The 14,991-nt window shown below is 37.1% G+C and overlaps 1 protein-coding gene across 3 annotated transcripts in view; it reads left to right on the top strand.

Moving 5' to 3' along the window:
• Positions 1 to 367: 367 nt before the first annotated feature.
• Positions 368 to 14,991, top strand: part of VRK1 (VRK serine/threonine kinase 1) — a 31,811-nt gene continuing 17,187 nt past the window's right edge. For 2 of the 3 annotated variants that reach the window (XM_072337717.1, XM_072337719.1), the window contains exons 1-8: positions 368 to 476; positions 5,109 to 5,270; positions 6,759 to 6,814; positions 11,033 to 11,102; positions 11,515 to 11,602; positions 12,687 to 12,795; positions 12,961 to 13,053; positions 14,021 to 14,153. In XM_072337717.1, coding sequence (XP_072193818.1) covers positions 368 to 476; positions 5,109 to 5,270; positions 6,759 to 6,814; positions 11,033 to 11,102; positions 11,515 to 11,602; positions 12,687 to 12,795; positions 12,961 to 13,053; positions 14,021 to 14,153 — 820 coding nt within the window. Of the gene's footprint in view, positions 477 to 1,052; positions 1,223 to 5,108; positions 5,271 to 6,758; positions 6,815 to 11,032; positions 11,103 to 11,514; positions 11,603 to 12,686; positions 12,796 to 12,960; positions 13,054 to 14,020; positions 14,154 to 14,991 lie in introns of those variants that run through there. The other variant, XM_072337718.1, reaches the window with a different exon arrangement.

The following is a 14,991-nucleotide window of genomic DNA, read 5'->3' as shown; positions in this document are numbered from 1 at the left end:
GCCCGGCCCCATCCACTTGACACCCATCCTTCTGTATAAGTGTTGATAAGGTCCCATCTCAATCTCCTCCAGGTACATGTGGTAGCATCTTCCACTTCTTCTGAACAGCCTTTTTGGTGCAGTAAGATTCAACAGCATTCAGAATAGCTCGGATCCTTAAATATCCGCAGGATCCCTAGTCTACATTTCTATTATTCCCAATTTATCCAAAGCTTTCGAAGGAATCTTCTCTGGACTACCATGCTGAACATACTCCCCAATGATAGCTCCTTCTTGGAGAGCGAGCTCACGGACTACACCTCCCAGCATATCCCGCGCCGCAGGAGGGGCGGACCGGGCGAGCGGCTGCATCCAATGGACGCGAGCGATGCTGGGATGTGGGCGCCGGGGCGGGCGGGCCGCCGCAGAGCCGCGGGCAGTGCGGGAATTTCGGACGGCGCGGAAGGAGCGGCGGCTGGGCCTGGGGCGCGGAGGAGGTACTGCGAGCGGCGGCTGCTTCTGGGGTTGCTGCATTTTCTTCTTCTTTTTACTTGTCTTTCTTTAGGCTCCGAGCTCTGGGGCGACTTCCCCCCTCGCTTTCGGCCTGCCCTGCGTCCTCCGCCGTTCTGGCAGGCTGCGGCTGGGCTCTACCGTTTCACTTTCTGGGGAGTTCGTGCGGGCCTTCCGCCGTTCCTCCCGGGGGAGCCTGTCCGAGCCGGCAGCGTGAGGAGAGCGGAGGCTTCCAGCTCCCGCAGCTTCCTCGTGGTCTGTGCTGCTCCCACCTTTGGCGGCAGGGCCTAAATGGCTTATCTTCATGTTTGTTTGTTACTGCAAAGGTGAGGGAGGAGTAAAAGTGTCTGCAGCAGCCTGTCACCTGCAGGAGGATCCCTGCGTGGCCAACGCACAAAATAATGCCATGGCTGGAAAGCCTATCTGAGTTTTTCCGTTCAGTAAGCATGCCAGGGCCGCTCCGAAAGTAACGCATCCTATTTTATTATGTTGTCCTATGGCGTCGGAGGCGGATGTTGGTAGCACGGCAGTGGTTGAGTCTTCCCACCGATGTACCCTTCCATTTTGTTGCCGTGCGAGAGATGGCAGCAGGGGGTGGTCTGACAAAATAACGTCTGAGGTGGAAGATGTAGATGGAGCAGAGGTGTGTCACTGAATTCCTCCATGTGGAAAAAAATGGCACCCACTGTCATTCACTGCTGCTTGCTGAACGTTTCTGCAAACCAAATAGCAGGTGAGAGTGCAGCGAGGCAGTGGGGAGTGTGGTTCAGCAGTGAGTCACCTCCTTTGGTGCAAATTGCTAGCAGTGTGGCATGCAGGCTCTTGTTTATTGCTGGCTAAAGTACATAGCTCATGGTGATGACTGTGTTGAAAAACAGCCTTTTAGAGCAGAGAATCTGCACTATCAGCTGAGTGGTAATGTGCTCTTCCGAAGTTTCCATAGAAATAAATAGGAAGCATTACTTTCAGAGTTGTCTACACGGTATTTCTCTTACATACAAATCTCCAAGTCACTAATCATTGGTTTTAGGATCAGGGTAGTTGTGTAACAACTGGACTAAGCTGGTTCTGGCAGTGGTTGTGGTTTTCATTTCCCACATCTTCCCCTTGCATTTCTCTTTGAGACGCAATGGCAGACGTGTTTAACTTGGTTGTCTTCTTGGGTTTTCAGCTTCTGCTTGAGGCTTTTTTAAAATTTATTTAATTATTTCACAGTGATACATAGTTCTTCTATATCATGAACAATAATATGCAAACTTTTGTGAGACTTCCTGTAGTTATTACTGTGTCAAAAGACTGGTGCCTTCTTTGTGGGAATAAATTATCTCCTTCGTTCTCAAGGACAGTATCTGAGTCAGGTTGTCTGTTTCCTTTTTTGCAGGCAGACCTAGATGTCTTGCCATGACTGATGAACGTTATTAATAAACACGTATGTTGAAGGTGTTGCTGGAATTGTCTGTTCATGAACAGGAGCACAGGTCACCAGCATGCCTTCTCATTGTTGGGAGTGAAAATGGGCCCAGTTGAGATCACCGTTAATAAAGATGACAATTTCTAGAGAGCAAAAAGGAAGGTCATGAAGAAACCAGTCTTAGTTGTCACCTGGCAGAATTACATCCTTCAAAATAAATTTGATTTATGTTAATTACAAAGTTTCATTGCAAATGGACGCCGGCACAAATTGAGAAGTGGCTACTCAGGTTTCTTCTAAGAGTTTAATTATACCTAGACTTGCAGCTGCTGTAGATGACATTTGTAAAGCTAACAGTACTAATGGCACTACAGGTACAAAACTGTCTGCATATCTCAAGCACAGTTTATTTTATTGCATCCAAGATGTTTTTTAGGGAGGAGAAGAAGAAATAGCCTTTGTGTTACTGAGAATCTTTCAGCAAGATTTTAGGCAAATAGACTTCTGCTGTTTACATTTGTTAGAAGTCAGGTCTTTGTCTGGAACATAGTGTAACCATGTAAAGTGCTGCTGTTTACAGTCTCACACCTTGTTCTTATCGGGTACCTTAGCTAAGTGGGGTCCTATCTATTAGATGCTTGTCTGATGATGTAGTACTTGACATCTGTGGCAACCTTTTTCAGGGAACTCAGATGGTAGCGGGCACTAATGAACCGAGCTTCGCAATGCCTGTAAAACAGAAACTAGTTCCGTTTCCTGATGGGGAAGTGTAATTGAGATGCAGGAAAGGTAAAGGTAATTTTTGAAAACATAATTTTAAAGATGATTCTAGGGAAGAGTAGATGACCGTATTCCAGCTGTTGAAAGTACAGCGGGCAGTTCTGCATTAGGTTATCAGGTTCATAAGTTTCCTGACAAAAGCCTCATATTTGGTGTTTTGTGAGCTGACAAAAAACGTAGAATGGCAGAATTCGTGTTACCATCTCAGAATCTGTTTTTTATTTTTTAAATCTTTTGCTATCAGTTTTGTTTTTCAGTTCTGTACATGTAACGTAGGAAGATTTTGCAGTCTGAAGGTCTTTCAGCTTTCAGTCAGTAGAATGTCTTTGAGTTGATTTATCCAATAAATGCGTGGTCATCGCCTAAATATTTCAATGGATAACAGCTTTATTTTTTGTAAAGGAGTGCTTGCTTAGTCTTGTGGATGCTGCCCATTGAAAGCGATCAGTGTTTGGCACCTCTGGCCCACTGATAGTTTGACCAACTTGTAAGTAGGCACACTGCCATCCTAACAGATGGATATGAATATAGACAGCCAAGAAACCATGTATGTGTATCTAGTGTATTTGTTAAGGGCAGGGATCCCAGCTGGGGATGCTCAAACTTATGTCCATTTTTAATTTTTGTTTTTATGGGTAAAGGGAAGTCATTGTTAATTTATTTATTTATTTTTAACTAAATACCTTCAGGCTTATAATTACCGACTGCGTTGAATGGCAACAATAACCAAAAAGAGAAATGCCAGCTCCTTCCTTAATACTTTTGTGAAGCTATTTCAAGTAAACTTAATTCTCTTTAAAGGGAATCTGCTATCAAAAGAATTGCTGTGGAAGTCAAGGATACTAAATGTATCAATACTTTTCTTTGGCTAGTTTGCTGGCTTTATTGAAGAAGATGCTGTGTATTTTGCTTTTACTGTACTGTCCAGCATTCAAGCACCTGAATTCCACCTATCCAGTTCTCTCTGAAATTATTTACAGTAACTCTGAGGTCATATTGCAGTCTTTCCACTCTTCTTTACGTCCTCTTCATATCTCTCAAATTGTTATCGTGAGACCTATTTTCTCACTTGGTATGGCTTTTTTGTACCCTGTAGAATATGTCAGTGATCACAGTGTTCATGTGTATCTGAGTCCATTGGGTAACTGCTGATTTTTCCTTACCTGTGTCAGTCCAAGGGTGGTTCCAAACATTTCTATAATCCCGTTACCTCTTTTAATGGCTCTAGTCAGTGCTTTCTGATAATGTCTTTTCCTTCCTGATCTGGATGTACTGCTAAGCTTCTTGCCTTATTGGCTAGTATTAATACACTGCCATTCCTACCTCTATTTCTTCTGGTGCTTTGACTTCATCGCTTTCCCATTTTCCTAGTCTTAGCTGATGTCTTAACTTGCATCTGATGCATCTAGTCTTAACTTGCATCTGATGCTTGGATCTGCAGAACAGCTGGAGGAGGACTCTTCCTCTAAGGCAGTACAGCCTTACAAAAGTACAGAAAGTACTTTCAGGTAAATAGAGCTAATGCACACCTTACCCAATGTATGCCCATGCATACAGCAAAGTTTTTTTACTGACACAAAGCTGGCTTTGTGAAGGAGTCCAAACGTGTTTGCTTATAGCAAGATCTGTTCTGCCTTGTTTGTTCCAACGAGCTGTCCTGTTACTTCTAGAAATGCTGCTTATCTGGAACCTGAGGTTGGGAAGTTGCGACAACGTTAATTTTACATCTGTGGTCTCCAGACATGTAGTTAGGTATAGATTTTGGTGATCTCTAAAGTCCTGTCCTGTGAATGATAAATAGATTCACTCCTGTTGTTTGCAGTTGTGTAGGAGAAAAATACAATTAACAGTTTGAATCACTATTTTTCTGATGTTTTCATAGAAGGAATCTCTGAGAAATGTAGATATTACTGGTTTGTTTGTTTGTTGTGAATTGTGGTGTAAATGTTAATGCCTGTTCCTATTATTACTGAAAACTTGGATTATCTGACATTTTTTTGCAAAGCAAATTAAGCTCCTGGAAAAGTGATGATCTTTGTTTTGTTAGTTTACTTTTCTCTAAGCTCAGAATTACAATCAGTTGTGATCAATTTAGTATAACAGATTCTGGGATTTTTCTACTATGTGTTATACGGAGTCTCCTAATAGCTTTCTCATGTGAACATTTTTGCTTTCAGATTTCTTTTTTTCTGAAGCCTGAAGAAATTTGTCATTTTTGTTTAGAATTCACGCCAAGGAAAATACTTGCTGTATTTCTTTTAAAGTGTCTTCGCAGTAACAAATTAAACAATCTATGTAGAAAGCTATCAGAAGCGAACGCAAGCATAATGCACTGTCACGTGAAATAACATGAAAATACTTCTTGTCAGCACATAATTCTTGCGTTTCTCTATTTCTCTTTCCCTTCATTCCTCTTCTCCCTTTGCAGCGAAGATGCCATATATTAAGAAGACGGCTGGAAAAAAGGCCCCCACAAAAAGGAAACTTGCTGAAATGTTTGCTCTGGGGGAGGTTCTAACAGACACATCAAGAAAAGAATGGAAATTAGGTGTTCCTATAGGGCAAGGAGGCTTTGGGCGCCTATACCTTGGTAAGTCTGTTGGTATTAGTTCAAACTGAGATGTTTATGCTTGTTCAAAACAATGAATAATTGTCCCTAAGTTAGAAACCCAGAGTATCTTCAACTTAGGTTTTTGGCTAGAACCATGGCTTAGCTCACGTTCTTGGAAAAAACAACAGGAGTGGGGAATGGTCATTGTAAACACTGAGTTTTAAGAGGGTTCAATAGTATTATTATTATTTTTAAAGCAGTGAAAAGATAGTCGAATATTTGTTTTAAGTAAAGCTTTGGTCAGGCTAAAAGAAGGGATACTTATGTGAGTGTACTTAACTTGTGAACTGAAACCTCCTAAGCACGTTCTGTGGAGGCTACTGATAGCAATTTGGCCGTTTTTGGCTTCTGTGTTGATACTGACTTCTTCGCTGCATTGTAAACTTCTGATGTGAGTTGGGTACTTTATCATGTACTCAGTGTTTGGAACAGATTGTAGTGTTGGACCATACTGTTTAAAGCATTAGAACACCCTGTTTTACAGTGTTGTTTATTGAATTCAGTGTAAACTTTTGATGAGAGTGTTCCATAATTAGTATATCTGTTTTTTGAACAGATGAATAGAGTTCTCAAGGATAACTCAGGGAATCAGAAAACCTTGTTTTGCTCTTAGTCATTTTCTGAACAATTGCGAAGGGATAAAATGTAAGGTGATCCAGTTAACAATCTTTCTCCTAAACATCTTTTCTCTTTGTGATACGATTGCACTCGATTCATACTAATTTAAAACAAGGTACATTATTACTTTTCTTAGCTTCTGGGTGAACAGAATGTAGCTTAAGTGGATTAAGATAAAACAGGACTAGTAGGTGTTTTTGTTTTTGTTCCAAAGAAACCTTCTGCTTACTTAGCCTTGCTCATTGAGCTATTTAATTCATAGAGACTGGAGTTAAAGCTCACTCAAGTTACGCATTCCCTTGTATACAGAGTGCCTGCACTGTCCAAGCCAAAGCCTGCCCAGTATTTGCTTAATTATGATCTACACAAAACTGTACTCTTGATTCCTTCTGTGTTTGGTACTTGCCCAATTTAATGTCTTTTGTACTTCTTTCTCCTTTTGTGACAGCTATCAACAGCTTTGTGCCAACAGTCACTTTTGGATACGTAACATGAGAAAAAAGTAGCAAGACTGTTGTTTTGAACTTTATGCTCTCGACTCTGTGTCCATCACAGTCCTAGAAAGTGAAGGAAGTTCTATTGACTGGGAAAAAGTTTTTAAATAATAGATGAAGAATGCCTTTATTTAGTAAACTGCCTGTACTCAAGTAGAAGGGAGAACGTGAGGCCATGTCCACACAAAGTAGTCTTGCCATATATAGTAGTTCTCTTGCCAGAGTCTAACGTACTGACTGATACATGCTTATTTCAGTACTTAATTGCTCAGTCATTTATTCCTGAATAGCAAATAAGTGCATGTTTTGTGACAGCTACCTCTCATATTACTAATATACACTTTCTTTTTAACAGCTGATGTTAATTCTTCAAAGTCGGTTGGCAGTGATGCGCCTTATGTTGTGAAAGTGGTAAGAGAGCATTTGAATCTTTCCTTCACAAATTGAAAATGTTTCAGAGTAACACGCAATTTAAAAGATATTCTCACTAAAAATAATGCAGTTTCACGGTGTGTTGTTGAAATGTGCTTTGTTTAAGTCTACACCAGAACTGTGGTGATACAGAGGAATTCTGAGATGCAGAATTCTTACGTATAGGAGGTGAACAGTGCAACATCGACAGACTTGAAAAGAGTTCATGAAATGGGTCAGATTCTGTTTTGTTTGCTGCTTATTGTAAATAGCCCAAATACAAAAAAAAAAAAAAAAAAAAGAAACACAAAAAATCAACAAGAAAATCTGGCTTTTTGGACAATTTCTGTGATTCAACAATGAGTCTGTGTGAACTGTTGCTCACTGGATATTGGTAAGCTGACAGATGGCTTGGGAGTGGAAACAGAAAAACGTTGATTCCCAGTGTCCCCACAGATATAAAGTTGTTTAAACATCTTATGATAAAACACACACATATTCTATTTTCTAGTGAATTAAAATGGTATGGAGGCATAATTTTTTTTTAACCTAGCAGCTGGATAGAAAAAACAGCAGTGTTGGTTGGTAGCTCATATTTTAGCCTGCTGAACTAATTCAGCAGGTCCTTTTTATTAAATAAAATTTTCTTTTGTTTTAATATGAAGCTAACAAAAGATTTGTTTAATTTGTTTAATTTGATTTAACTATAATGCTGTTTTCATAAATGTGTAGATTATTTTTTTCTTGAGATTTGCTACATTATTTTGTATAGATCCTGCTGTTCTAAAACAGTAGATGTAAAATCAGTGTTTAAAAAAAAAAAAGGAATGTGAGAATGGTCATAATGAATGGTCTGGATCTACTGTCTTGGTAGTTTTTGGCCTTATGATAAGAGCAGATATCAGAATACTCCACAAGAACTTCTCTGAAGTTTGATTTTCAGCACAGTTCAGAATTGTGGCAGTTTCATCTGTAATGCTTTACTGTGATAGCTTGTCACTTATGGAAATACGTTAATATTCCTAACTCTACCCCTCCCAGAGGGGGGCAAGATGTATGAGGAGCAGCTGAGGTCCCTTGCTGTGTTAAGCCCTGAGCAGAAGAGCTAGGGGGAGACCTCATAGTGGCTACAGCTCCTCACAGGGAGCAGAGAGGCAGCGCTGAGCTCTGATTTGTGTGACAGTGACAGGACCTGAGAGAATGGCAGGGAGCTGCATCATGGCAGGGCTAAGTGGGGGTTAGGGGAAGGTCATTCCCAAAAGAGTGATTGGGCACTGGAAGTTCCTGGGCTGTTACGTGGTGGTGTCCTCACTTCTAAATGTCCAGTCTGCGCTGTCAAAGCAAGGAGTATCCATTTTGTAAGAACTGGCCCGTTCTCTTCCACAGAGCAGATGCTCAAGTTATCAACAGTGGTTTGCCCCTGAGGGACAGTGGCCCCAAACACCAGGATCATGCTGAGTTTCAATAGTTGAAAATGGTGAAGTAGAAAACCAGTTTGACTTGCTTGTAGAAGCATCAGAGATATGTTATTTTACCCTGTGCATAATTTCTGACACCTTCTTTTCTCAAGGTTTAAACCTATTTATCTGCTTTTCTTCCTTCCGCTTTGGGCCCTAATAATAAGAGTGGTGATAACTTTTGGTTTGATTTTATGCTAGATGCATTTTGTTGCAGCTATTTGTTAATACCCCCATTTCTAATCTCCCTGATGACCACTCGCTTTTAATTTGTGTTTTATGATTTCTTGTTGATGGCAATAAAGAGTAGCCCAGTTTTGTGCTGCCCTCACAAATGACCGATAACTTATTATGCCTCTACAGCGTAATATATCACAACTATGGATAAGGGTCTATTTTCTAATGCCTGGGTGATTCCTAGTTGATCCAAAGCCGAGTGGTTAACAGCTTTGAACAATTATTAGTGTTTAACAAAATGTGTGCTTCTGTAATAACGTTCTTCAAATTAAGCTATTAAAGCAGGATGGAAGTTGGCTTAGTCTTTGACATCCTCATAGCATTGATGTCTGAGCAGTACAAAATGAATTATAGCTTTTATAGAAAGAAATGCTTTTTCAACACGTGGACCTTTCAGATGTCATTGTTCATGAGTGGATGCAGAGTTTAATAACACTCAATTAAGGTGCTGACTTACAGAGATTGGAATTCTTAAAATACTACCTGAAGAAATTCGTTGAGGTTTGACTTTTGTAATTAGAGCTTAATTTCGGTTCTGCAAGTGGTGTGTTTAGAGTGACTGTGGGCATGAGTTGTAGAAATTTGTTTGAAGTCCTTCTGATCTTGGTGTGTGGTAAGATAAGTAGTATGGCAGACAGTGGACATCATTGTGAGCCTTTTTAATACACATTTCTCTTTATGTAGAACTAATGATGTTATAGGAAACAGTATAGTAGTCAACATAAATGTCTGTTTTATGATGAAGTAATTTCTTCAGGTATGGCAAGATTCTCTATTTTCAGCATTTGCTCTGACTAGAGAATTTTTCAACAGAAACATCAGATTTGATGATTTATTTAAAGATAACTATTTTAAGAATTGTTAACACCTACAGTTTTTCCTCTGCAATTTAGCAGCAATAGCATTCTTCAAACATAAGTAAATTGAATAAAAACTACATAGAGACTTTATGTTCTCATTTAGATTATTAATGGAATATGCTATGTGGAAACAAGTGAATCGGTCAGGTAACGTTCATCCAGTATAGCCACAATAAAAAAATTCATGTGTTAAACTCTTCTCCATGATATATAAACTATTTATAGTTGATAAGTATCCATAGTAGATAAGTGGTGGTAGTTACAGATGTTCCAAAGTTTGTGTGCATACATCAATAGGTTGTGGTGTTTGTTTTCCAGTTCATGGCTCAGGTCTAAAGCTTGGCTGCACAAGAAAGGGCCAGAAAATGGTTGTCTTTGTTCCACTGTTTGTCAGGGCAATGCTGCTGCAGGAAGTCAGGTGGAGATAGGCTTCTTAATAGTGTCCCGGTCTAGGACTTGTGCTTAAACTTGATCTTTGGTCTCATTGTGGCTGGTTTTCCAACTCTACCTGTAACCAATAAATCAGATGCATATTAAAGGCCTTGTTCATCAATGTGTTCGATCTCTTTGTGGTACTTTGTAATGTACAAGACTGCTGTAGTGCAGTCTGACATTCAACAGTTTTCAGGATTGCTGCATCTACATTTAAAAATTACACTTTTAACCATTTGAGATCAGTGTTAAATATTAAATATCTTTTACGTTTCGTTTGTCATGTGATTGTAGACTTTCTGGTTGTTATTGCTTGTAGTTGCGTACTTTGTTTTCTTGTTTGTTTTTGTTTTGTTTTTAATGTTTGATATTCCTTCACAGTGAAAACATCTGTTTTGGAATGAGTCTGAACATATGAGCAACCAGAATAACATAAGTTGCTGAAGCTTATCTCAAAATCAGTCACTTAGGAAGTGCAAAAGTTGAAGTCATTTTTCATTTTTTTTTCTTCACAAACTTCTGAAAACATATAGTTAAGGTACTCAGATACCTGCAATTCTTGCAGTATTCCAAAGCTTTGGTGTTTTCAGACCAATTTATCTCTGGCACTTCACATGTAATATGTAGCTACTACAGCCTATCCAAAGAAGATAAAAGTCAAATTAATTGCATAAGTGTCTACCTTGCGTTCAAGCTGAAGTTGAAATAAGTGTAGTTCTTCAGTTAGAGAGAACTTGCGAAATTTTATGTAATTTTTACTTTGATCAACTAAGGTATGAAAGTCACAAAATACCTCATGTTCAGTAAGAGTTTAACTTTTGTTGAGGTTTTTCATTCCAATCATTTCAGATGTTATTTAAGCTCACTAATGACTATTGCAGCTCCGGCAACTCAACTCTAATTTGAAAAATCTGAGATAATAAATGTTGCTTAACGTTTTTTCCTAAACTGTTATTGCCAATTACTGGTAATATTTCTATATGTTTCAGTTGTTATTTTTTTTTCTTCATTGTTATGGGAAAGAATTTTTTTGATACCTTTACTGTTAAGCAATTTGTAATAAAAATAACTTTTTAGAGTCAATCTCACTTTATTAAAAAAAATCATTCTATTGAATTCATCATTTATGTGCTTTTAGAGGGTGAAGTTACTTTTTTAATTTATTTTTTAGCTATTAGTGTTAATGCCTAATAATTTCAGCAGTTTTTAACTAATTTTAAATTGTCTTAAAGGAACCCAGCCAGAATGGACCTCTTTTTACTGAGTTAAAGTTCTACATGCGAGCTGCTAAGCCAGATGAAAGTAAGCAGTCTATTAAAATGTTTCTAATGAACGACAAGCATTTAGGAAAACGGAGTGTACAGGAGTAATGTTGATCTTTAAAGTATTAACCTTTTTAGATAATTTTCAAAATTATTTTTAAATGATTAAAATCATGTACGCATACAATCTTCATATAGTAAAGGCATATAGTAAAACTAGAGGGTCTGGTAATATTTCATTGCAGTTGTGTCAATGGCATTGTCTAAATTGAAACCTTAGTTGTATCTCTGTCCCTATAAATGATGCGTTTATTTTCCATTACAACTGGCATGGTAATTTCCATAAAATAAGCAGCTCACATGTATACAGAAACTGTTAGTGACGAGTACCAGCCTTCTATGTAAACTCTTCTGATGCAAATTCATGAATTTACTTTTATTTGTATTTCTAGTTCAGAAGTGGACTAAGTCCCATAAACTGAAATATTTAGGTGTGCCGAGATATTGGGGTTCTGGCTTGCATGAAAAAAGTGGAAACAGGTGACTATATCTTTTGTTGGTGTATATGAGGATTTGTTTTATCAACAGCCACCATCTGTTTTAACCTAATTTGTTTTAAGATCTATTTTTCACTTATCTTCATGTTGCTCATTTCTAAAAGTAATGTGTAAGGAATAAATGAATAGATGTGCTTGATACTGTTTCTTATTCATTTGTGCATCTTCTCAGTTTTCATTTGTCTCAAATATTGCTGGAAACCGTAAGGCTACATATATGTGTACATGAATTAGAAGCTGTTCATATGTGAATTAAAACAAAATTTTAATTTATATATCCAAGTTATTTAGGAATCATTTTTAATATTGTTTGTCACAAGGAGTATTTATTATTTGGTACTGAATGATATACCTCTTTATAAAACCTGGCTTCCTAGTGGACTTTCCTTTCATAGCTATGTCACAAAGAAGTTTTACTAGTTCTCTGGCAGTATGTTAGGCTTTATCTTATGTAAAAATTACATGAATTTTGAAAGACAAAAGTAAATATAATAATATCTTTTGGAGTAAATTTTTGATTTTATGCACAGTTGAGTATGCAAAACTCTTCTGTATAGTTACTGTGAGCTCTTACATTAACCACTTTGACTATAGTGAAGAATGTCAGGACACCTTTGGCAAGTGAGTCTTATTTTTCGTAGTAGGCCAGAAGAAAGTTTGTAATAGATTTCAAGAAACAAACTCTTTAAAATAACAATATTAAATCACTTGGTCATTTAGAGAGCCACAAAAATTTATTTCTGTAAGTACTTGGTGCTTCATTTTACCTATGGTGAATTGCAATATTTTCCTGTCTGAGTATGGTATTGTGTAACCAGCCAGGCATAAGAACAGACACCGTTCCTTTAAATGGGCAGACTTGAGTAGCTCATGCAGAGAAAAGCTAGTTGATACTGACATTACTTTATAAAAGAAAAAAGAATACATCTATTTCCTATAAATTTGCTTTCTGTGAACCTGCAGCTTATCTGCTGAGATGTTTTCGTTCACTCGTTTGTATAATTAACACATAGGTAAACTACTAAGAACTACTCGTTAACTTTGCTGCTTTTTTCCCTTGCATTTAGCTATCGGTTTATGATAATGGATCGTTTTGGCAGAGATCTTCAGAAGGTGTATGAAGAGAATGCAAAGCGATTTGCTCATAAAACTGTACTTCAATTAGGCCTGAGAATAGTAAGTTTAAACAAAAGTTTTTATTATTATTATTATTATTTTTTTTTTTTACAGTCTGGCTTCCTTGTGAAGCTCTTTCAGTTAAATCACATTTTTGTGCTGAGTACAGGTCCTCTGCTGGGTGGAGCTGGGTACTGCATTTATATTACTGTTTTGTTTTGTTAGCTTGATATCCTGGAATACATCCATGATCATGAATATGTGCATGGAGACATCAAGGCCTCAAACCTTCTTCAGAGTTACAAGAATCCTAATCAGGTATTTCTGATGCATTTTATTCCTCATGTTTTAAATCTTCTGTTTGACAACACATGGAAGTGCTTTGAACCAGTGAAATCTAGCAGAAGCTCATTTTTAAGAATGTATATAGTAACATTATTTCTGCTTGACATTTATATCTAGTTAATATTCTGCGATTTTTTTAATGCAGTTTGCTGGACAGTTATCAAATTGACTATTTGCCCTAAATAATAATCTAGAGAAGCTCTCAAGATTAAAAAAAAATTGACTCTCAAATAGGTATTTGCAGGGGGAAGCTTAAAATTATATAGCACACCAGTAAATTATGTTTGCCTGTCTGCATTGTTACTTTGTTCCTTTGTTCAAGAAATCCATCAGATAAGTGTTCTGTTAGTTGGAAAAATTGGTCTTTAAAGTGTTGATTGTTCCACTTGATTTACAGAAGTCTCATTTTTCTGCATTTGTAACTTTCTTCACTGTTAAAAAAAAAAAAAAGTGTATTAGAATTTCAGAGTCGTGTGTATCTTCTTGCCCAAACTTTAACCCATATAATAAATAAAATGATATGAGTTCTCTTAAAGCAACTCTGATTTCAGTGAGGGATAATGTGAGAAGTGTATAGTAGTCAGTATTGTTTAAATAGTGTCAACTGACTTAGAAGAAGGTAGGACAGTAAATGAGAGATAAAGAATTACTCTGAATACTGAGATTTGGTAACAGTTTTTTCTTTGTTTGAAATTAAACTTGTTGGCTATAACTGCCTATTTTACTGGACTTTTCATTGGCAAGAAGTGCGCTTTAGATCAAAGTGCAATGGGAAAAAAGGACATTGTTTAAAATCTTACATAGTGATCTCAATAAAATGAGGATCACTTAAATGAAAAAGAGAGAATTCTTTAGTCTTTTCAAGAAATGACAATAGTTGGGATTTAATTTATTATTTGCATAATTCTTTAACCTTGGAATTCTTGGTGGAAATCACTAGGTGTATTTGGTGGATTATGGACTTGCCTACCGATACTGTCCTGAAGGAGTTCACAAAGCATACAAGGAAGATCCAAAGCGGTGTCATGATGGAACTATTGAGTATACCAGTATAGATGCACACAGGGGAGTTGGTAAGGATATAATACTTCGTTCTCAGTAATAAATGTTTGTACATCCTTTTAAAAATTAATACTTAAGACTTAGCTGCATTGTTTTTAAATGACCAGCTTTCAGAAGGTGTTGAAAATTCTCTAAAGACTATATGAACATACTAAGCTAACATTTAGCTAAGTGTACTTACATTTGTTTTGAAGGTAGCTTTCTGTACTTGAAAATGCAGCTTTCTTAAATAGATTCCCTTAATTTATGAGGTCAGTTAAGATATTTAGTGTACTGCTTTTGTTTAACTAGGTAGAAATGGATTAGTGCTTATGAGATCTTGATAGACAAACCGGTCCTGTATTCAGGTGAAAAATCTTTTATCAGTGTGAACATTATTCCTTCATATTTGATAGAGATGCACAATATTCTTTATAGATTAATTTTTAGATGATGTTTTAACAAAATACTTTTATCATGGATATTAATAATTGGGCCTATAGTCATTGAAAAGTATTTCAGCACAATTATAGAGAAAGGGAAGTAAAAACTATTTGGAACAGAAAGTCACTTCAGACACTTGCTTAATTCTTTTCTACAATGGGAGTACCTAAAAAGCTTCCCAAATTGGGATAACTGCAGCACGTCATATCCTTCAGTAGAAGGAGGTTGATAAAGGACTTCCAGATGCAGGAACAATATATTTTTTTTTCCTTCCTTACATTTGCACTTAAATAACAGATACAGTAGCATTACATTCTTAGCAGTGGCTTTTTATTGTCTTTAATGAATATACAAATTTTAACTGTTATTCAATTCTGCATGTTTTTCTTTTTTTTTTTTTTTTTTAATCTACTCTTACAGTTTTTT

The sequence above is a fragment of the Excalfactoria chinensis genome, chromosome 5 (genome assembly GCF_039878825.1).
Source record: "Excalfactoria chinensis isolate bCotChi1 chromosome 5, bCotChi1.hap2, whole genome shotgun sequence".
NCBI classification, from domain to species: domain Eukaryota; kingdom Metazoa; phylum Chordata; class Aves; order Galliformes; family Phasianidae; genus Excalfactoria; species Excalfactoria chinensis.
This window is presented reverse-complemented; position numbering and strand designations above follow the sequence as displayed.